Genomic DNA, 22,232 nt, shown 5'->3' with positions numbered 1-22,232 from the left:
TAACGTCTCTACATTCTAAAATGTAGTTCTAGATGGTTTTGTAACTATTACTATATGATTATCTTCATTTGAATCTAAATATTTTTTTGCATAGTATTTGTACTCACTTTTGTTGTACACAATTTTATATATTCCATACTAGTTTAGCACCCATGACAAATTCATTATTTGTCAACTTTCTTAGATTAACTCCATTAGCCTCCTCGGGGGAGCAAATTTTGTCCCATGTCACCAATGAAAACTTGTTCTATTCACCAATACTACACCATAAAAATGAATACTGCTTGAATTGCTAATGCTTTTTCTTATCAATTCTCAAATGTGTTTACATTAAGTCAAATTTCTTGCCAAAATTGCCCATGTTGATCTATTTGGGAATTATGGTTTGTCTGTTGCAGTTCCTCATAACTTCCTTGTGAGGTTGTTCTACTTCTCCCTCCTTGGTTGAAATCATATTTTTTCCATGCTTTGCCTTTTTGCCTTGGACCTTCTATCCTTTGTGGTTGCCATGAATTGTATATCCACTTTATTATTAGTGCCGGTGGTTTGTATTTGTCTACCCAATTCCCATTTTCAAACACTGACTCTAGTATGTAGTTGATATATGTTCTTTGTTCAAAATTTGAGATATCTTTGTAAGCTTTCCATCCATTGTTAGATTTTGTAGGAAAGTCATCAAGTGACATTTCACTTTCAATTTTGTATCCCATTTTTCAACAACTTACTTTTCTTTCTAGGCTTCTTGCATATTGCAATTCCTTGCGATCCATCCTTCGCTCCCATGTTCCTCGCACCATTGCTCCTAGTGCCAATTTATTTTGTCTAGACTAAATGGTTTTCATTGATCTACCTCTTTTGTTAAAAAAATACCAAAATTATTTAACTACTAATTGAATTATAAATAAGCTTAGTTTTTATTTATTAGAATTTAAAGCATTATAATTCATTATGACTATGATAAGGAATAAGATAAGAAATGTACTTAGAAATTTTAAAAATTAAATATAATTTGTTTATAAACATTGTTGAAATATATTTACTTCATATAACACTATCTTAGATTCTAAAATTCTCATATTTCATTTATTTTAAATAAAAAATTAAAGTCTTGTTTCTAATATTAATTTATACCAATTAATTGTGATGACACTTTAACATATTATTAATTTATTAATATTTAACTAATATTGATTATAATGAAGAAATTTAATTGCAATTACATCTTTACAAATCAAACTTGAAGGCAACATTACCAATAATAATAAAGAAAACTATAATCTTTCACTACTCTATTTTATTTAAACTATTATCAATTCTATATTTAGATTATTATGTTAGACTCATCTATCCTAAAGCAATGAAATATTATTATTATTATCATTATTTTATTATTATAATGCAATGAAGGCAAACAGTCTTGACATGCTTTATTATTCGACATTCTAATCACTCTCTCTCATACTTCTATGGAGAAATTTACAGCTTCAATTATGGACTCTAGAAAGCTTATATCAGTATACACGAGTTGATTAAATCTATTCTTGACTTTATAATACATTTAAATGTTCAAAAAATTGAAAATATAAATATAGTTGCCAGCGAAAATATTTATTCTATTTGGTCAAATGCGCGGTAAAGTCGGGATTTATGGGAAACATGAAAAAGAGAATAAACTAATTGTCGGGTAGCGACAGGCTCCTTATCCCAACTAATACGCCGATGACGTGACACAGGTGAACGAACTGGTGGGATAAATTTGATGGTCATACGGCCGTATTCTTCTTATAGAATACATTGATAATTTAACTACTAGTCACGTGCAAAGGGTGTATTTTAGTATACTTTTATATATAATTATTTTTTATTAAATATTTAAAAAAAAGAAAAATTGCTTAAAAGTCAGATATGCCCGTCATATTTCATTACAAGCACTTTGGGTCCCATGGCCGGCAATGCAAGTGACGCACGACAATGATAGACTTACAAGAAGTCCTCAATGGTGACGTGTCAGACCTGTCTGGGAACAGTAGGTCTGTGAACGGTAGGTCATAGAAAACGGCGTTTTGTAGGTGCTTACGTGTAAGTTTCACATTCACTCCAGGGAGCCTGGAGAGAATTCCATAGACCTTGGAGGGCATTTAAATCTGCTCTACTTCAGACAACTGGTATTTCTTGGGCCTAAAACACAAGGCAATAAATTCTTCTGTTCCCGCCCGCGTTTCAGGTCAAATATGCGAAGCATATATTCTGTGTGTATATGAATATATTTATTATTTACATGGGACATACGCATAACTGGCGTTGGAAGGCTCCTCGTTGTCACGTAAATGAATGCGACTTTTTTAATCCCTTTTGGTTAGTTTTCAATGTGTATACTTCCAACAGAAACCTACTGAAAATTTGGCGAGTTTACCCTAGGGCTTATAGTCGTTGGCTCGCAGACAAACGTGATTGACGGATAATGATCGCTTTCGTCGAAGTATACTGTAATTACCGGGGAAACTGCCTAAGAGCTTTAATTAGGCTTTAGTTCGCATTAAAAATTTTAAAATATGGATATTTGTGCAGTATTTTCTCCCGGAATTGTTTTTAATAGCATTTTGCCATTGACGTAGTGCAGAGAATTTGCTGTTTAGTTTTTGAATTTTATAATGTTTGGGTAGAAAGCTTGTAGTTGGAAAATTGAGAGAAATTTATGGTTTGAAAAATATAAAATGGCGCAGGTAGTGTCGAAGAGTGCGTGTAGTGTTAGGAGTTGTGATGGTTCGTTTGATGCATGAATTGAGGGCAAGGGAAGGTGAGGGGAGCTTGTGTTGATGAATTGGGGAAGGGGATATGCAGAGTCATCCTTCGCTGGACCGGTCTGCAACCGAGGAGGAAGCTGGGCTTGGCTTCAATTCCAGTACAGAGGAGGCAAGTGCCCTTTCTATGGCCTTTTTCCGTATCACGCAGCTTAATCCAGAAGCTTATCATACAATTGTTTTAGGGTTTATAAGCGCTTTTCATTTTCAAAGCAATTTAGGTAGAATATTGCATTTTAGATTAGGATGATTAGGAAGTTGGTACAGTGTCACTGGGTCATGGGGTGTAATACGAAGCTTTGAGTTTTGAAAATTGTTGCAGAGTGTCTACCCAGAGGCTCTGTATGTTTAAAAATTGTGTGTTTGATAGGTAGTTCATGCAATTTCTGATGAATATCAGTGTAATAACACTAGTAATCAGTGTTTGTAAACATTTTAGTTAAACACAGAAAAAGATTTACCCGACTAGAAAAGTTTGTGTTCAACATTTAAGTGAAAAAAATGATAATTGGTTACGAGCTTTAGGCCATATGATTCTTCCTGGAGCCTGACTGGACGAGACACAACGTCGATCTGTTATGATGAACACTTTGTTGCTTGTCTTACAAATTTCCTGCCTCGATAATTCTTGATTCCCCGTTTTGGTTTGTCTACATGACACTGATCAAACTTGACAATTGACTTGCCAAGTCATCTGCACTCAGGTAATCTGTCTTGTCAAAACTTGAGTATAACTCGGTTGTTCGAAAGTGGCGTGATATGAAACATATATCGGTTTTTCAGTAAGCCAAGTTTCATGCTCGGAAAACTACACCCTCATAGAGCTTGCGGGTTCTAGCCAAATTCATTAATTTGACGTGTTCTTTGTCGCTTATCATCCATAGTCTGGAGTTTTAGGTTTGACTTGGTGAAACTATGACACAGTCCATAGTAGAATTTTTACAGGAATTTCTCACAGCAGCCTGCAAGGGCACACACAACAAAAGAAACCTAAATGCTTGTATACGATTTAAAGATACAGATTTCATGCATAAGCTCCTCTTCATTATTGGCATGTGACATCATTTCTGTCTAGGGAAACACTAATGTATCAACCTTACAAGCTCACGTCTGTTTTTAAAACTTTATCTAAAAAATTGCTTCTTTGCGTTAAAGTTTTGCACTCTACTATTATTATTATTCTTTTTAATATTATTTTTTTTAGCTTAAGGAGATTCGAATGTCAACAGTAGTCTAATATACTCCCAAGCACGAAGAAGCCTCAAACATGCAGATTAGACTCTAACCTTCATTCGGAACATATTGCCACAAATATTTGACTGTCTAACTAGCAGTGAAATTCTCAAAGTAATAGATACTCAACTTTTGTGTTTTGTGGTTTGATTTGGAAGGCTAAATGATAAAAGACCATAAGTCTATACAGCTTGTAAGCTTCAAGTCTGTCCAGCTTTGTCAGGCTAGTCTATGAGTGTGAAAAGTTCTTTCACTAATTTCTAAATCACCATCATAGACAGACCAAGACTGGATAGAACCAGTTGTACATTAGCTGGTTGTCTATTTGAAAATTAACTGAATGCTATCATTATTCTTCCCGACTTTCAGTTCTACTGCCACATATTTATTTATTTGTTTTTCATCCTCTATCAATATAATTGATGCAAGGTCTTCTGTAATAAAAACATGTTTTCCTGCCCCACTTTTGACCTTCATAACAGTGTTTGACAGGCTGTGTGGGCTATAGTATATAGTTTATAAAACACTGCCCCCTACCGCCATCCCCTTGGCATTCCTTAACATAGGCCCTTTGTCCCCTTTGTCCCTCTGTCTTGAAAACCCATCCTGATGCCCCCCTACCCCCTCTCCCCGATAGGCTGTGGAATACTAATTATGGTTTTCTATATGTTACTTTCCATTTTGCTATTTATGTATAGAATACTTTCTGTAAATAAGTTGCATCGTTGGTGGATTTGTTATTTTTGGGCAAAAATCAGGTATGTCCCAAAGGGGACATTACAATTTGTATCAGAGCTTTGATCCTACCAGCCGAAGGGTCAAAAAGAAAATAGAAATAAAAAAATAGGTAAATGCAATTCAAACTATTGTCACAGCATGCCCAAGATAGACAAGTGATATTTTCCAAATTCATATTTCTTACCAATCAAAAGGGAATATGTTTACCTTTTGCATTTTGAGCACTTGCCTAAGATGAGAAACATGTTCTTTGTACATTCTACTAATCGGCAATCGATTGTTATCCTCGTAATGCTAGTTGAAACATTGCTCTATCCAAATGATAGAACAAGCCACTTCAACAATCCTTGCTTAGTAATAACATTGGTTTTCAATTCAGTAGTGCCATGGTCTAAAATCCAGCTTTATAAGATTCTTGTCATGGTATAGCTGATCCGATAAATCAGCAACACAGAACAACAGGTACATATATTCTACTATAATTTTGTTCAATGCCTTATTATCAACACTTGTTCACCAAGTCCCATCTTTCTTGGGCTATATCTTAGGGAATAAATTAGTGAGTTTTTCACTTTGAGAAATAATATAGAGTTCTTCATTTTCAGAACCTACACAGTTACTCCCACTATACATACACACCATGGCAATGACAATCTTTGATTTAAATTTAATCTTATAACTGCAGACTTTGTTACACATATAACAAGATTTAAATGATGGTCAATAAAAAAAGTTCAAATTGGTCATGGGATTGTTGAAAGTGCTCTACAAACCTGACAGTGGATGAGAAACAAATTCAGGAACCTGCAAAAGACATTAGAGAGCATACGGAGGAAGGTTTTTAAAACTCCAATGCAAACTAAAACAGTCATGAAGACAAAAGATTGTGATAAGTATGGCAAAGCATTGCAAAGAAAAGTATACAATCAACAAAGGTTAAATGAACAAGAGGAAAGTTGGGTAGATGTCCCTGCCATACACATGTTGAAGGTCAAGTTCATTATTGTGTGTGACAGAGATGATGGGGAAATATAGCAGCCTGAATGGGTATGAAGACAGTCATGTTCTAAATCATGAAAGGTCAAGGCCATATAATGCATGGAAGAGACTGTTGTGTAGTCCAAATTGTTGCAAATTGTAGTAATATTTTTGACGCATATGGATCCTTTTGCACAAGCTGAAGTTACAGCTATAAGAAAAACATACAAATCCAAGGTAAACAAATTAAAGTTGCCGATAATTGAATTATTACCAACTTGCATCAAGTGGAGAGCAAGGAAGTGTTAGCCACTTTTCAACTTATGCCTTTAGTGAGTATTCATGCATCTATGAAGATTGTCCACAAACGAAAGCATGGTTGTAATGCTCCACTAGGGAACCTATGAGAAATTAACCTAATTCTAAGGTGATGCAATATTTCTTTTCTTAAATGTTAAACATACATAAAAAATAAGAATGAACATTCAACAGCACAAATGTGGAAGCAAGTACAAACATAAGTTTAAATATCAATATTGAACATGATTACAATATGATACTAATATTTATAAACATAGATAACTATCCGAAGGGTTCTAACTACTAAGATCAACCATAGCATAACTACATGATATATCATAAGTTCATTTTAAAACCCAAGTGAAACATTCCTAATTCTTTGATTAGCCATAATGAAATGAACACATATTAATAAGGAAACTAACATACACATTGAATTAGATGGAACCGAGATGCATTCACCATATTAATATAAACAAAGCTATAATCAATAAAATACAATTGATGCATCATGACACACATGTACATCTTCCACTACACATGTTGCAGGGATCACAATCATGAATCAAGTCATGGTACATTACATAACATCTCCTAAATGAATGTCACAAATCAATACAAGATAACATCTCATAATGATAATAATATATCTCCAAGCAATGAACATAGCAACATCAATAAGGATTGTCCAAGCTCAAGAACATGATGCCGGATCTCAATGGTAAAAGGGATCACTACCACTCAACCACGTGGAACCAAAGATCCACCCCATTGCGTTGAGGAGATAACACTAGGCCTCACTCAAAGGAACAACTAAACAAGCAAGACTAATACAATGGTACACATATAAAATGGTAATAAATGGTTATAAAGTTATCAAGCATAAGTGATCCAGACACAGATCAATTTTACCAAGTGCTCATGTAGGAGCCTAGAAACATATAGGGAAGTATCATCACATAAGCCAACTCTTGAGCTACCTAGGTAGTCCTTGTGGACCCAACCCCCAAGTGACTCGATGTAGTATTTGTAATCCTCTCATATAGACAAGGAAAACCTACTATGCTAGGCCTCAATCAAGCATCTATTACGATAATAGATAAGCTTCTATTATTAGTGAATGGTTATCTATTTGTAATCTACTGCAAATATTAGAATGTTTCTAATATTAGTTAGTATGTAGTTATCTGTTAGCTTTCTTTTAATAGAATATTTCTATTCTTTACGATCATTTCATAAGGAAACATCGTTTTATTCTTTTGTATATATTGACCTCTCAGTCTCTGTTAATATCAAGCAAATATTTTACCAATTACATCCTAATATGGTATCAGAGCATAGTTGATTTTTTACGAAAATAATAATTTCTTATTGAAATGTTCGACTTTTTATTTTTGAAATTAATCTTTTCCTGGTTTTCCCTGCTTCCTAATACCTATTATTGGCTAGGGTTTTAGAGACGAATATCTGCAATTTTTAAAAAAAAAATCATGTTTTTTGGGCATTTTTTCTTCTAAAAATTGCGATTTGCAAATTAGCGATTTCTTTGTCTGGAAAACTTGACTTCTCTTGTCTCAAGAATCGATCTGCAACCTTTGCAAACTCGACTTTATAAAACGTAGCTTTTTGTCTGCAAATCAGCTTGCATCCGAAACCACAACAAGGGTCATTTTTTGTGACTTTTTTTGGCAAATATTTTTGCCACTTTCATGCATCTATAATTTGCAAAATCTGCCATTTGTGGCATTAAATCTGTTGTCTATGCCTATAGTCATGATCTAGGAAACAAATCAGCCAGTTTTCTACAAGAAATCATCATTTTTCTGCAACAATACCTTCATTGGCCATCGGCTAGGGTTTTGCTTGAAACCCTAAATTTTGAGCGTGAATTTTTTTTGCGATTTCAGAGTCTTGGTGGGTTTTTGAGAGCTCAACTAAGTTGTCAGATTTTTATGGGTGCCTCGATTTTTGTGCCTCAATTTTTGAGCTATTGGATTTGAAAATCGACAACATATTCTTTCTGGGTTTTTCGAGCTCTCTTTTGGGCACCCCTTCAAATTTTCTGGGTCTTCCGTTTTTTTGCCCAGAAGAAGTTGCCTTCACAGATTTTCATGCTTTTTCATTGAAAAGTGTGCTATTGCATCTATGACTATTATTGTGCTCGAGAGCAATTCAAAATTCAATGGTCGGAATAATGACACTTAGAAGTAGCGGATAATAGCAATTTTTGAATATCGGAATACTGATCAGATTGTTGTGGTTACATAGCATCCGACTACCCCTGACACTGATTAGGATACATGGGATCTAAATAATCGGGAGGCGGTGATGCTTCTCAAATTATTCGTAGGTTATGATCAATTCTCTCAGATTCCAGGCAAGACAACTGTTGAGATATGGGCACATCTCAAAAATCTTCATGAGACCTCTGACAAAAGCAAAGCTCTCTTCTTGAAAAACACTCTATTTTCTATTATCATGGATGAGCAAACATTGCTCTAGGCTCATCTGAATAGGATTTAGGAAATTTGTGATCAGTTGTTTGCCATTGGTCGCAATATGGAGGAAGAGGACATTGTGTTTATCACTCTCCGGAGTTTACCCAAGTCCTACGAGCATTTTATCGAGACTCTCAACATCATGTCTTCTGGTGTTGATTTGAAATTCATCGATCTCTGCACACTTCTGCTTCAGCAAGATCGGTGGAAACAACAGTTTGGTAGTAGTTCCAGCTCCATCTCCACAGATGCACACTTCTGCTTCAACAAGATCGGTGAAAACAATAGTTCGGTAGCAGTTCTAGCTCCATCTCCACAGCAAGTCTTTGTTGCTAAATCCTTTTAGAAGCATAAAGGTAAGTCTCAACAGTGTTCTTAGTAGAAGTCCTCTGCTCCAGTTTCAGAAGGCTCCCGAAAGAAAAACATTCATTGCAACTTTTGCCACAAGTTTGGTCACATTAAGGTTGAATGTTGGAAATGCTTAGCTGCCCAATCTAAGCAATCAGGTTCGCAGCCCAGAGCGAACTGAGCAGATGAAATGCCTTTTATGCCTTCATGACTAAAAGATTTGCAAATCATGTGAAGTCATCTGCCTAGTACATTGATTCAGGTGCCTCGTCATTTCATCCACTGTAGAGACTAGTTTATTGACTACCAACCTTTTTCAAATTCTGTTATTTTTGGTGGCAGAGAAGAGTACATCGTTGTCGGTAAAGACAACATTCAGATTCAGTCTGCTTGGAGGAATCTCATTTTCCTTGATGTAATCTACGTTCTAGGGATGGAACTAAATCTACTCTCAGTCAGTTAGATACTGCGACATTCTCCATAGTTGGATGTCACCTTCAGTTTACATCAGTGTACCATCACTGATAGGGTGACTTAATCAATTGTTGTAGGTGGTCTTGAGGATCATGGTCTTTTCCGCCTTACTGATTTTAGTGATTTTCGGGCCTTAGCTATGGCTGCTCAATGGTCTTCTGTTAGCACACTTTGGCATTAACGGTATGGGCACTTAAATGTGCATTATCTCTCTTAGCTTGCTTGGGAAGAGCTTGTCCTTGGTTGTCCAGAGATTCAGACTTGGCAGCTTGGAGTTTGTGATGCATGCCAGGCTGGGAAGCAATGTCACACACCTTTCCCCAGTGGCGATTCACGGTGCGCTTCTCAGGCACTTTAGCTTGTTCATGTCGATATTTGCGGCCCTATGGCCACTTCTGTTCTTGGGTCCAGGTATTCTCTATTGTTTGTTGATGATTTTAGTAGAAAAATGTGGGTGTATTTTCTTAAAAAGAAATCATATGCATTTCCTTTATTTCAGAAATTTAAACCTTTAGTTGAAAAAGAGTTTGGGAAATCTATTATTACTCTTAGGTTAGACAATGGGGGTAAATTTTGTTCTAATGAATTCTCTAGCTTCTTGGATACTCATGGCATCAAATGACAATTAACCACACCTCACGCACCACAACATAATAGTGTAGTTGTACGTCTGAATAGAACAATCACCGAGATGGCTCGATCCATGCTCGAACATAGAGATGTTCCGAAGAAGTTATGGGCAAAAGCAGTGAACACTGCAGTTTATCTTTTGAATCGGTCACCCACAGTGGCAGTCAAAGGTAAAACTCCGGAAGAGGTTTGGTCAGGTCGCAAGCCTAGAATCAATCACCTGAAGGTTTTTGGTTCCCTTTCTTTTATTTGGATACTTGATGCGTCACACACCAAGTTGGATGACAAGAGTCAGAAACTCATGCTCGCTGGATACAATAGTCTACACAAAGCATAATGCTTGATCGACAGTGAGACATCTCGTCTCTTGTATAGTTGCGATGTGGTCTTTGATGAACAATGAGGACTATTCATGCTTGGTTCTCTTGTTCTTGATATAGTAGACCAACCTATGAAGGCTCATGATTTGGGAGTTAGGCTTCCATTAGGTCCACTTGATGGGAGGGCTCCAATAGTTCATGTAGCTCCAGTTATACCAGTAATCCTTGTATAGACACCTCTAACTTCGCTTGCAGGATGACCTAAATTTGTAGATACTTCACCTGAGTTTGATCCCGATTCTTCTGACAAGGAACTTGATCACCAAGCATCTCCTGACACTAATGTTGGTCGTTCTCCTTTCCAGCCTAAGTGATGGGCTAAGACACTTGCTGATCTTCATAATGATGAGCTCATTGATGGGAGAACTGCTCGGAAAAAGAGAAAACCTATAGAGTCTGTTAACTTTTCTCTCATGGCCAACATTCAAACATATTTTGAGGCTAAAGGAATTCCAGAGTGGGAACAGGCTATGACATATGAACACTAGAGCCTCTTAAAGAATAACACCTGGGTCCTTTCTAATCTTCCACCAGGGAAGAAACCCATTGACTGGAAATGGGTTTATAAAATCAAATACAAATCTGATGATACTTTGGATAAGTACAAAGGTCGTTTAGTTCCAAAGGGCTTTTCTCAGCGTCAGGGCATTGATTCTGAGGAGACCTTTGCTCCTATTGCAAAGATGAGCACTAGAGATTAGTCCTAGCCATGGCGACACAATTTGGCTGGAAGGTCCATCAGATGGACGTCAAGAGTGCTTTCCTGAATGGTGATCTCCATGAAGAGGTCTATATGACGCAACCTCCTGGTTTCAAGGTTGTCGATAAAGAACATTAGGTTCTTAGATTAGTGAAAGCTCTCTATGGCTTGAAGTAGGACCCTCGGGCATGGTACATGAAAATTGATAAGTACCTTAGTGATCAAGGCTTCCAGAGGAGTTCTTCATACTCAAATTTGTACATCAAGACTACTAACAGTGACATCATCCTTCTGGTTATTTATGTGGATGATTTGATCATCACTAGCAGTTCAAAATCTTTGATTCAGGGAATCAAACATGATTTATGCTAGTCTTTTGATATGACTGACCTTGGGGTCATGCATTATTGCCTCGATGTTGAGGTTTGGCAATAATCTTTTGGTATATTCATCTCCCAGTCCAAATATACTAGGGCTTTGTTAGACAAATTTTGTATGCAAGATTGCAAGCTTGCATCTACACCCATGGAGAAAGGTCTTAAGTTATCAGCAAAGTTTGATTCTCTTCCCGTTGATGATACTACATACATGCAACTGGTAGGTAGCCTCATCGACCTCTCTCCTACTGGGCTTGATATTAGCTTCGCAGTTAGCTATATCTCATGTTTTATGACAACTCCCAAGGTTGACCATTGGATGGCAGAAAAGCGCATGCTTCGTTATGTGAAGGGCACTTCAAATTAGGGTCTTCTTTACTCTCGAATTTCCAATCCTCGATTCAGAGGGTTCATAGATTCAGATTGGGCAGGCTTTGTTGACAATATAAAGTCCACTTCTGAATACATGTTCAGTTTGGGATCAAGTGCCATTACATGGACTGGTAAGAAGCAGCAGACAGTTTCTCTCTCCTCTATAGAGGTTGAATACAAAGGGACTGTCTAGGCACATTGTGAAGCTGTTTGGCTTTGTTAGATGCTTGGGGATATGCAGATGCCACCAACAAGACCGACCACTTTGTTTGTTGATACAGAATTTAGTCTTCCTTGAACAAATTGAGCATGTGGATGTTCACTGTCACTACATACGACAACTAGTTGAAGACGAGAAAATAGACCTGCATTATGTTCCTACCACAAATAAGACTGCAAACATTCTCACCAAGCCTCTTGGTCCTAATAAGTTTGTCAAATTCAAAGGACAACTTGGTGTTGTGGATAGATTAACCATTAAGGGAGGGTATTACGATAATAGATAAGCTTCTATTATTAGTTAATGATTATCAATTTGTAATCTATTGTAAATATTAGAATGTTTTTAATATTAGTTAGTCTATAGTTATCTATTAGCTTTCTTTAGCTTTCTTTTAGCTAGCATAGAATATTTCTATTCGTTATGATCGTGTTTCTAAAGGAAACATCATTTTATTCTTTTGTATATATTTACCTCTCGGTCTCTATTAATATCAAGCAAATATTTTACCAATTACATCCTAATAGCATCTTCTTTCAAAACCATCCTAGCCTGTACTAGCTCCCAAGGCATAAGAGAGGAACACAATTATCTTATTAATATTCTTATCCCAATAGATTTATTAAGTTATCACATATTGCTCAACTTACAATGAGTTACCCTGACAACCACTTTAGGGCCCCAACCCTAATTGCAACTCACTTCCCTTATGCTCCTAGATAACCTACCCTACTGCTCCAACCAAAATAAATAAAGAGAAGGCAAAAACAAAACCATAAAATACTTATGATAAATAATCAAGTCATGAAAATCACCAAAGTGATGGAGCATAATAATAAATATCACATCTTGTGCAAGGATCTAAACCATCCACCCCATAATGGACATCTCAATAAATCATCTATCCCATCATGGATATCTTAATAAGACAATCACAAATTTTCATTTTCTCATATCTAAGATCAATGATCAAATTCTCAATGTCAAAGTCATAAATGACATCAATTTGCAAACAAGGAGTAAAACATAATCCTAAGACCATCAATTAGATCAAGAATAACTTACAATAGAAGAATGAAGGTGAGCACGTAAATTAAACCTCAACACAATAATGACCGTTACCTCATGGGGTCAAATAACATAATGTTCGAGACTCAATGGAAACATAATATAACCCACAAATGCAACTAAAACCACACATGAACAAATTTTGACTTCAAAATGGTTATGAATTTTCCACAAACCAACCCCAAAGAGAAAAAGGTATAAAACCATAAATAATTGAAATCTTAAAGACAAAATCCACCTAGGCCAACACTCTACCCAAATGGAAAATTTCCACCCATACAAAACACCATGACATAAAGCACACACATGAAATATATTTGATGAATCCAATTATGTCACATTATGATTTAGTTTTCAATTTCACAAATGTCTCAATAAGAAGTACCTCATTAGGTATAAGTATTACAGTTTTACCTAACATTTGTTTGAAAATGATATTAATAGATTATTTTATATATATTTTATAATCAATTTATAAGCATGGTCAAGAAAGAAACATTAGTTATATCAAAGTAACACATCAGAAGGTAATCAAGGAGGAAATGAGGATTATAAATGGGTTGGTTTGGAACCTTTGTATTGGCAATGAGTACGTTGACAAGATTCAAACATTCAAACTAACATTGCTAAAGGACAAGCAATCTTGGGTGGGGTGGATTGTAATGTCTTTTTTATGAATTGGATTTAATAATAGATAATAATGATAAAATTTAATCATAAATAGTAAATATAATTAAAATTTAATTTTCTCCTATTGACGGGATGCAGTGGATTAAGTTATCTTTGTTTCGAGACAAGAATGTAGAGTGGTGTGCCTCAGAGGAAGGTTGGATCAAGATAAATTTTAATGGGGCTTCAAAAGGAAGTTTGGGTCCTTCAGGGGTGCAATGCTTAGTAGAAGATTGGCAAGACGATACCTTGGCTTTTGGAGCTCAAAATTTGGAGGACAAGACAATACTGAAGTAGAGGCACAAGCTGCCTTGCTGCCATAAACTTGCTAGAACTCTCTGGTACAAAGTTTTTTATGGATGATTTAAAAACTGCTTGATTGTAGGGATTGAGATGGGAGGGTACTTAATCACAAATGGTGAATCACAAGTATGAAAGATCAACAAATACATAAACTTAATTAGATCTGAACCCTTCACATTTAAACAGTTCAAGTTAACTTATACCTATAGAGTAGGGAATAAAGAGGCAGATGAAATAGCAAATTGGATAGTGAAATTAATCAAGAGAAATCATTGTTTGGAATGGGAAGACTTTCAAGGCATTTGATGGGATGGTTAAGAGGTACAAAGTGAGGTGGTAAGCCTTACAATGTAATCACATTGATGACAATCAAAATGGGGTTTTTAATATTAGTGTGCAACGCTTGTTAAAGGCAAGTTTGTAGGAGTTGTAGGCATTCATTCTTGGTGGTGACAAGAAAAGAACAATGTTGTCTTTCTTGTTTAGTGGGGGAGCTAAGCCCGTATTGAAGGTGGACAACAGATAGGGAGAGGTAAAAAGATATGCAGCCAGGGCCATTGGCAAAGTAAAGGCTCTAAGGTTGGAAGCCAATGCTAGTGGAGAGAGGGGACGGTTGAAGGGGCAAGGGTGACAAAAATTCATTGGCACACAAATTATAAAAACAGTTGTAGGTTGGCCCTATGTAGTTTGTTGGCAGTCCCTTGGACCCTCTTTGTGGTCTTTTGTTGGACATTAATAATTTTATCTTATCTTATCTTAGTCTGAATAAGGAAATAACAATTGACATTTTGGGGGAAAATTTCAGATGAAAGACAGAATAATTTCTTTAGTATGACTATGGATGACCCAGTGTTCTTGCAAAATGGTGCAAATGCTATTTGCGGACTAATTTATGCAAGTAGAGCATAGGTACAAAATGAATGCAGCCATTGCATCTTTGTTTTTGGCACGATGCTTGGAATTGGGTGGAAAAGAGGCTGAATGGTGGATGGTGAATGCATGTGTGAGAGGTGAATGGTTTTATGGGTTGGGAGCTTTTATTGCTGTCTTCATCCTTGGTCAAGGATTTAAGGCTAGGGGTGGAGAAAGGCTCCATGTGGTGGAATTTGAGCCAACATTGGGTCCACTTCTGATATGGAGTACGACCCCCATAAGGAGAGTTGAAGGGCACATGCTCAAGTTGGTTGGCTGCACATTAAGGACTACTTGAAGTAGCTTGAAGGAGAGATGGATGTAGCGAAGAGCAAGGAAAAGGTAATGAAGAAAAGAAAATGGAGATTCAAAAAGGATGATCACTGGGAGCTACAATAGATGAAAAGAATTAAGAAAGAGTAAAATCTGTCGTTTCCTTTTCCTTTTTTTTTTTGTAAATTTTGCTATATAGAAAGTACTATATTTAGCTGAAAATAGGTTGTTGGACTAGTGTAAAATGTAAATTTTGATGTTTATATGGGACTTGGTAAAGCAATAAAAATTTTGTATAAAGGAGTTTTTGGCAAATGGAAAAGATTCTATAAATCAGTGAAAAAACCTATACTAATGCGATTTTTTTTCAAATCAATATAAGATCCATTTTATCGATAAAAATATTAATTAAGTTTAATTAAGGGTAAATTGGTATGAAATGAGGAGTTGCAACTCTCTCAAACATGAGATATAAAAAGAATTCATTTGAAAGGGGATATGGAGGAATGAAGAAAGGATGCAGCAGGGGAATTAAAAAAGGATTAATGGAAGAAGAAAGGATCGGGAAGAAACAAGTAATTGACTATTTTAAAGGGTAGAAATGATGAAGGATTGTAACTCTTTTAAAGGTGGTAATTGTGGAAAATTGTCTATTTCAAAGGGAAGAATGATGAAGGTTTGTAACTCTTTTAAAGGGTAGTAATTGTGAAAGGTTGTGTCTCTTTCAAAGGGCAGAGATGATGAAGGGTTGTTCTCTTGTAGAGGGTGGTAATCGCGAAAGATTGAGACTCTTTAGAAGGGTAGAAAGAATGAAGACTTGTACTCTTTCAAATTATGGTAATTGTGAAAAGTTGTCACCCTTGCAAAGGTAGACATAATGGAGATGTGACTCTCCCTCACTTTGGAAGATATATATGAGAGAAGGTTTTGAGGAGGAAATTGGAGAGATATTAATATGGAAAATAATTTATTACTGTGAAAGCGCAACAATGGAGGGCGGTGGCTCAAGTCTTATGAAAGGTGGTGACGTTTTCACCAATGACGTATACAAGAGACCATTGCTAGCATGAATGCTGGTGATATTCCTATTGGGGAGTATATTAGCATTGTTGGAGACATGATTCAGAGCTTTTTTGTTGCATTCATGATTGTGTTTGTCATTGATGTTGACATGCTGGTTATTCTATAGAGATTGGTAGAGTTACAGAGGAACAAGTGTTTGGCGTGGTACGTGGATTGAAGATCAGCTTGTGCGCACTTGAGGTTATGTTCTACAGTATGTCTAGATGCTACAACTAAGAGCGCAGATGGAAATATGAAGACTGAACAGAGTTATGAAGATTTTAGTAACAACAGCTTTCAGACAACATTTTTGGAAAGCGGGCATTGTTGTTTCTTCAGACTTGATTTGTATTAGGGAGATAGATCTGGTAAATATGGGTTTTCAGTGCCATTATCTGGATTGCCTTGGGTCTCTTTCGTGCTACGATTGCCGTCTCCTCTAGTTTTGTGAGTCTTCCGACTTGTTGATCCTGAATGGCCTCCTTTTCTTTTCGGGCTTTGAGCTCTTCACTTGTTGGCCCCACTGTGGGGTACGAGTGTGGTTGACTATGTTCTTGTGCCTGCCTTGATTATCCCCTCCATCAACCATTTCACCATCATCCGCCCCACTTTGGTTGACCACTCATCCTCAACCTTGTTGTTTGTTTCACCCTTCCTACCCCACCCCCTGCCCTTACCCTCGAGCCCTCGTACCACTTTCCGGTTCTTAGAGTGTGACTGCTATCTCTTTGCCCTCCACCTCAGGCAACTTCTCCCCCTTGACCGCTTCACAAATTCCTCTTAGGATTCATCCTTATTTGACCTTGTGGGCACTGGTATTTGGGAGTTCACCCTCCATGTCCCATAGACCTATGGTATGATGATGACTGTAAGTTTTTCCATCGCTCCTTGCATGCTTTCTTTGCTGCTTGTTCCCCCTCCTATACTTAGTTGTGTTCCTCGTGCTACCGCCTTCTTCGTCACAAGAAGTGACTGTTCGTGGCATCACAATATAGATCCCTCTGTGATAACCGCGCCCGTGACCCAAAAGCCTTCTGGTATACCTTGTTCCCCTGCCCTCCACCCTCAACTAGCACTCTCTGGTGTCCCATGCCTTGACTCTTTATGATATCCTTGGCTAATGGCCCCTTCATCCTACCCCCCAACCCATTGCCATCTTTTCACTTCCTCCACTGTTAGCGAGGCTGTCAGATTCATGAGATGTGGTAGATTCGCCGATGAGGACAGTTTTCAGGTGGAGCTTTTTAAGCTCGGTATTCTGATTCTTTGTTACTTTCTCCTAGTGCTCTTTAACAGAGTGGTGTGCACTGCGTTCCCTAATTAATGGTCGAGACATGTGATTTACCTGATTTACAAGTCCGAGTTGGTGTCAGAGCCCGAAAATTATAGGACCATCATGATTGGGCATACCTTTGCCAAGCTTTATGCTACAGTTTTGAACACTACTCTTTATAGATAACTTGATAGGAGGCAGTGTTGTGCTAGAGGACAGGTGGGGTTCTGTACCGACTTCCAGATTATGGATCACATATTGACTTTGCGGTCTATTATTGAGGAGGCTTGACATCATGCTGCGAAAGTCTACTTTTGTTTCGTAGACTTTCATAAGGCTTTTGACTTTGTTCCTCGGGGGGTCCTTTTCCAGAGGCTCAGAGACATTTGTCTTTCTGATATTCTAGTAACGATTATGAGACTCTATGAGACAGGGGGTGGCAGATTTTAGAACTCTTGAGGGTTTCTTCGATTCAATTCAGAGCATCATCGGGGTGAAGTAGGGCTACCATCTCTTCCCCACTTTATTTGGTATCTATATTGATGAGCTCATGGCCTTTCTCTGCGAGGCTTTACTCCTCGGGCATGGCTGTTACTTACACCAGGTTTTGATCTCCATTCTCCTGTTTGTCGCTGATGTGGTTCTTTTAGCCTCCTCTTTGGAGGGGTTTTAGAGGCTTATTGATGGGCATGCCTCTTTCTGTGATTGGTGTCAGTTGGTGTGAACTGAGCAAGACTTGGGTTATGGTCTTCAATTGTCTGAAGACTTCGCATCTTCACTTTAGCTTCCAGGGTTAGTTGATTGAGATTGTCTCCTTGTACACTTATCTATGGGTCAATTTCTTTGGTTCCCGCTTCAGCATGAAACTTGCCCATTTGCTCGGGGTTTCCAAGGGGATGGGCTCCCTTGCCCTTCTGGAGAGACAGTGCTTCCGTCATCACTTTCAGGACACTTAGTCCAAGTTATCTCTCTTGGAATCTTTGGTTAGACTGACAGTTTTATACGGCTCTATGATTTGGGGGCTTTCTCTTCTTGATCTGGATTGGGTCCGATTGAGCGGGTTTAGATCCTTCTCCTATGTTGGATTATCCGATGTCATTGATATACTCTACATAGTATTGTTTTGGGTGAGTTCGGGGCTCATCCTTTCTAGCTTAGCGCCGTTTTTGATTTGATTTGGTTCTTTCACCGCCTCAAAGACTTTGTAGACTCCGTGGACGATCGCCACAGATACTCCTACCTAGCTTATTGCTCCTCAGTTGATATTGCCAGCTCCGTGGGGGTGACCAGGGCTTGTTGCTGGCATACCCAAGCCACTACCTTATTGAGCTCGATTGGAATCGACATTGATTGTCTTCCACCTTACTAGTTCTCATTGTATGCTCCCTCCCATCTCCTTCCCTCACAACAGGAGTTGAATGGGCACGTCAGATTTGACATATATAGGCAGTACATCACCATGACTTGGATTGACCCTCTAGGGTCTTGTGCCTGCGGATGGCCTTCTACTCTGAGTGCTTTTTGGAGACCTGTTACAAGATTATTGTGCATCCCTTCTACTTGAGCCGACGTTGGAGTCACGCCCAACGCATCTCTATGGGGTCGTTCATAGTCGGTTCCCATCGGCTTCGGTGCCAGATAGGTCACCACCTAACCAAAGAGGACCGGATTTGCTGCCTTTGCACTTTATCCGAGACGAAGACTGAGACCTATTTCATCTTCAGGTGCCCCCATCAACTACGAGATCAGAGGCAGGTTCCACTGCTTATTCAAAGACTGCAGATCTCTTTCAACCTTTTTCAGTTATTTCGACCAGCGGTGTTTAGCTCTTTACCTTTGGGAGACCTCCCAACTCTAGGAACACACTTTACAACTCATGTTTCCTCATATCTAGGCCTAAGATCAGCTTATCACCACCCTTTTTTTGTCTATGTCCCCTTGTAGGGGCATGAAGCGGTTGCTTACTACACCCATCATTGGGCATGCCAGATCAGTTAGACCTTGTCGTGGATTCCTCAGACATCGACACCCTATCTTTTGTGTTTCTCAGAGACGGGCTTGAACCCTTTGTTCGTCTTGGGCCTTATCCTTCAGCGCTAGATTTCATTTTATCGAGAAAGGATACCTAATCATTCTCCTTTTTTGTTATTCCCTTTATTTGCTTTCTTATTTGTTCTTTCTTAGACACCGTTTGGTGCTCCTGCTAGATTGCTCTTTTCTGTGCTATTGTAATCTTGCAGTCCCATAGACCCTTGTTAGTCTCTTGTTGGAGATTAATATCATTACATTATCTTATCTCATCTCATTGAGATGGAATTGGCTTAAGTAGACTCTGACAAAGGTTAAAGACATGTTAGAGATGCTTTGGTTTAAAGGGCATAATCTGATGATCATCGAGTGAAAAGTTATGAAGACTGTGAGTCGACAGTTTGTGTGTAGTCTTGGATAAATTGTAAAATTGAAATGTAATGTGTATTGTAATATTTTAAGATGGTTGTATATTATTATTGTAAATTGGGAAAGCCTTAAGCTTGACTCAATAACTTGTTTTAGGACTTGGTATAAAGGAAATATGTTTTCCTTGGATGTAATGTAATGATATGGGTCATATCTATTATGCGATCCCTATAAGTCAACAATAGCCAAAATTTAACAACTAGACCACAAAATGAGAATGGTATTATTTAACTTAGAATAACTAATTATTTTGTATTAGTTTTGAAGTTGGGGAACTAATATAGAATACTTAATAATTTATTCTTATTTTTCTATCTTTATAAAGATAGACTTGGAGGAACATTACAATTGTATTCATGTCAATGAGGATGGTGAATTTGATTTCAAACTAGTAGATTTCTTGAATGTTAGTGATAATGAGGATGATGATGAAATTGGATTTGTTGCTATTAAAGAAGAAGAGAGCCCTGAAAAAGAAGAAATAAAAGAGGAAAGAGCATTAGTATCACAAGTTGAAAAGAAAACGTTTGATTGGATCATAGATAGTGGTTGTCCCATTTACATGACAGGAGATATAAACAAATTTGTTGAATTCAATAGCTATGATGGTGGAATAGTTAGAGTTAGAAATAACGCAGCATGTCACATAAAAGGGAAAGGATAAATTACACTTGATGGAAAGACTAACACTGAAGATGTTTACTTTGTGGATGGTTTGAAACAAATTTTTTGAGTGTTGGAAAACTTGTTGATAAGGGACATCAATTGCAGTTCACTGAGAAGACTTGTATTATCAAAGATAAGAATGACACATTGATTGGTACTGGTACGAGAACAAGAAGTAATGTATTTCAGTTGAATCCTATTGAAATGACATGTTTTGTTGGTAAAGTGGATGACAGTTGGCTATGGCATAAGAGATTTTTGTTGGGAATTTTTTCAGCGCTCCCCTTAGGATTCATGACAAGGGCTTAACCGCCTCTCGTGTACTATAAGTTAAGTGCTTGTATCGAGCATTAACATATCGGTCTTTTGGTGCAATGACAACCTCACTCTAACAAGTGGTATCAGAGCTTGGTCATAGGTTCAAATCCTCACATCCTCGGGTAACACTGAGGGGGAAATTGTTGGAAATTTGTTCAGCACTCCCCTCGGGATTCGTGACAAGGGCTTAACCGCCTCTTGTGTACTATAAGTTGAGTGGCTGTATCGAGCATTAACAGATCAGTCTTTTGGTGCATTGGCAACCCCACTCTAACAATTTTGCCATATCAACTTTGATAGCATTGTGAAGGTTAGTACTACATTCGCAGTTAGAGATTTGCCTAAGATTGTGAAACATAATAACATGATGTGTAAAGAATGTGTGATGGCAAAACAAAAGAAAAGTTCTTTTCCGAGCAAAACGTTTACTACTTTAGTGAAATTGGAGATTGTGCAGATAGATTTGAGTGGTCCTACAAAGACTAGAGCATTCTATGGTAAAAGTTATTGTATGATTGTTCTTGATGATTTCACTAGAATGATGTGAGTTGCATTCTTAGATAAGATAAGATAATGATATTAATGTCCAACAAAAGACCAACAAAAGGTCTATGGGACTGGAGGATTACATCAATGAGGTTGATTGTAGCAGGAGCACACAAAGGTGTTCGAAAATAAATACAAACAACAAGAGAAAGCAAATAAAGAACCAGAGAGGAGGCCAAGAGAGAGACTAGGAGTCCTTTCTAGGCGAAAAGAAGTTAGTCACTGAATGATATATATGCCGATGAGAAAAGGCCTTGCCCTGTCTGTGACCACTCATAGAGGAGTGCCGCTGGTACAAATAGCCGGTTCGGGACCTGACGCATTTGGAATGCTTGGTAGATCTAGTGGAGCTAGAAGGCCTTTTCACCCCAGGCAAAGGAGATAATGGTGTGAAAAAGGTAGTAATGAGCTAAGTAGATAAGTGTTGATGCGGAAGCAGTGACTGGATTGTGCTATCACAAAGCATAGTGGTCTCTCGAAGATAAAGTGCAAGACAGTGCTGATCATAGTAGCTGAAAAAATCATAAAGAGAGAAGCAATCTTGAAACAAACAAAAAAATCTCCCTTTGATCTCATAATAAATGGGGCAACGGAAAATGAAGTGTCTCAGTCTACACCTCACCCGAAGTACAAAGT

At 37.6% G+C, this 22,232-nt stretch overlaps 1 protein-coding gene across 5 annotated transcripts in view; it reads left to right on the top strand.

The window, feature by feature from the left end:
- Positions 1-2,269: 2,269 nt before the first annotated feature.
- Positions 2,270-22,232, top strand: part of LOC149533775 (Plasma-membrane choline transporter family protein) — an 87,023-nt gene continuing 67,060 nt past the window's right edge. For 2 of the 5 annotated variants that reach the window (XM_089803636.1, XM_089803640.1), the window contains exons 1-2: positions 2,270-2,486; positions 2,724-2,913. In XM_089803636.1, coding sequence (XP_089659762.1) covers positions 2,836-2,913 — 78 coding nt within the window. In that variant the 5' untranslated portion in view covers positions 2,270-2,486; positions 2,724-2,835. Of the gene's footprint in view, positions 2,487-2,521; positions 2,914-22,232 lie in introns of those variants that run through there. The other 3 variants (XM_089803638.1, XM_089803637.1, XM_089803639.1) reach the window with 3 other exon arrangements.

Source organism: Cupressus sempervirens, chromosome 10 (assembly GCF_028749045.1).
Source record: "Cupressus sempervirens isolate cs-2001-9-10 chromosome 10, ASM2874904v1, whole genome shotgun sequence".
Classification (NCBI taxonomy): Eukaryota; Viridiplantae; Streptophyta; class Pinopsida; order Cupressales; family Cupressaceae; genus Cupressus; species Cupressus sempervirens.
This window is presented reverse-complemented; position numbering and strand designations above follow the sequence as displayed.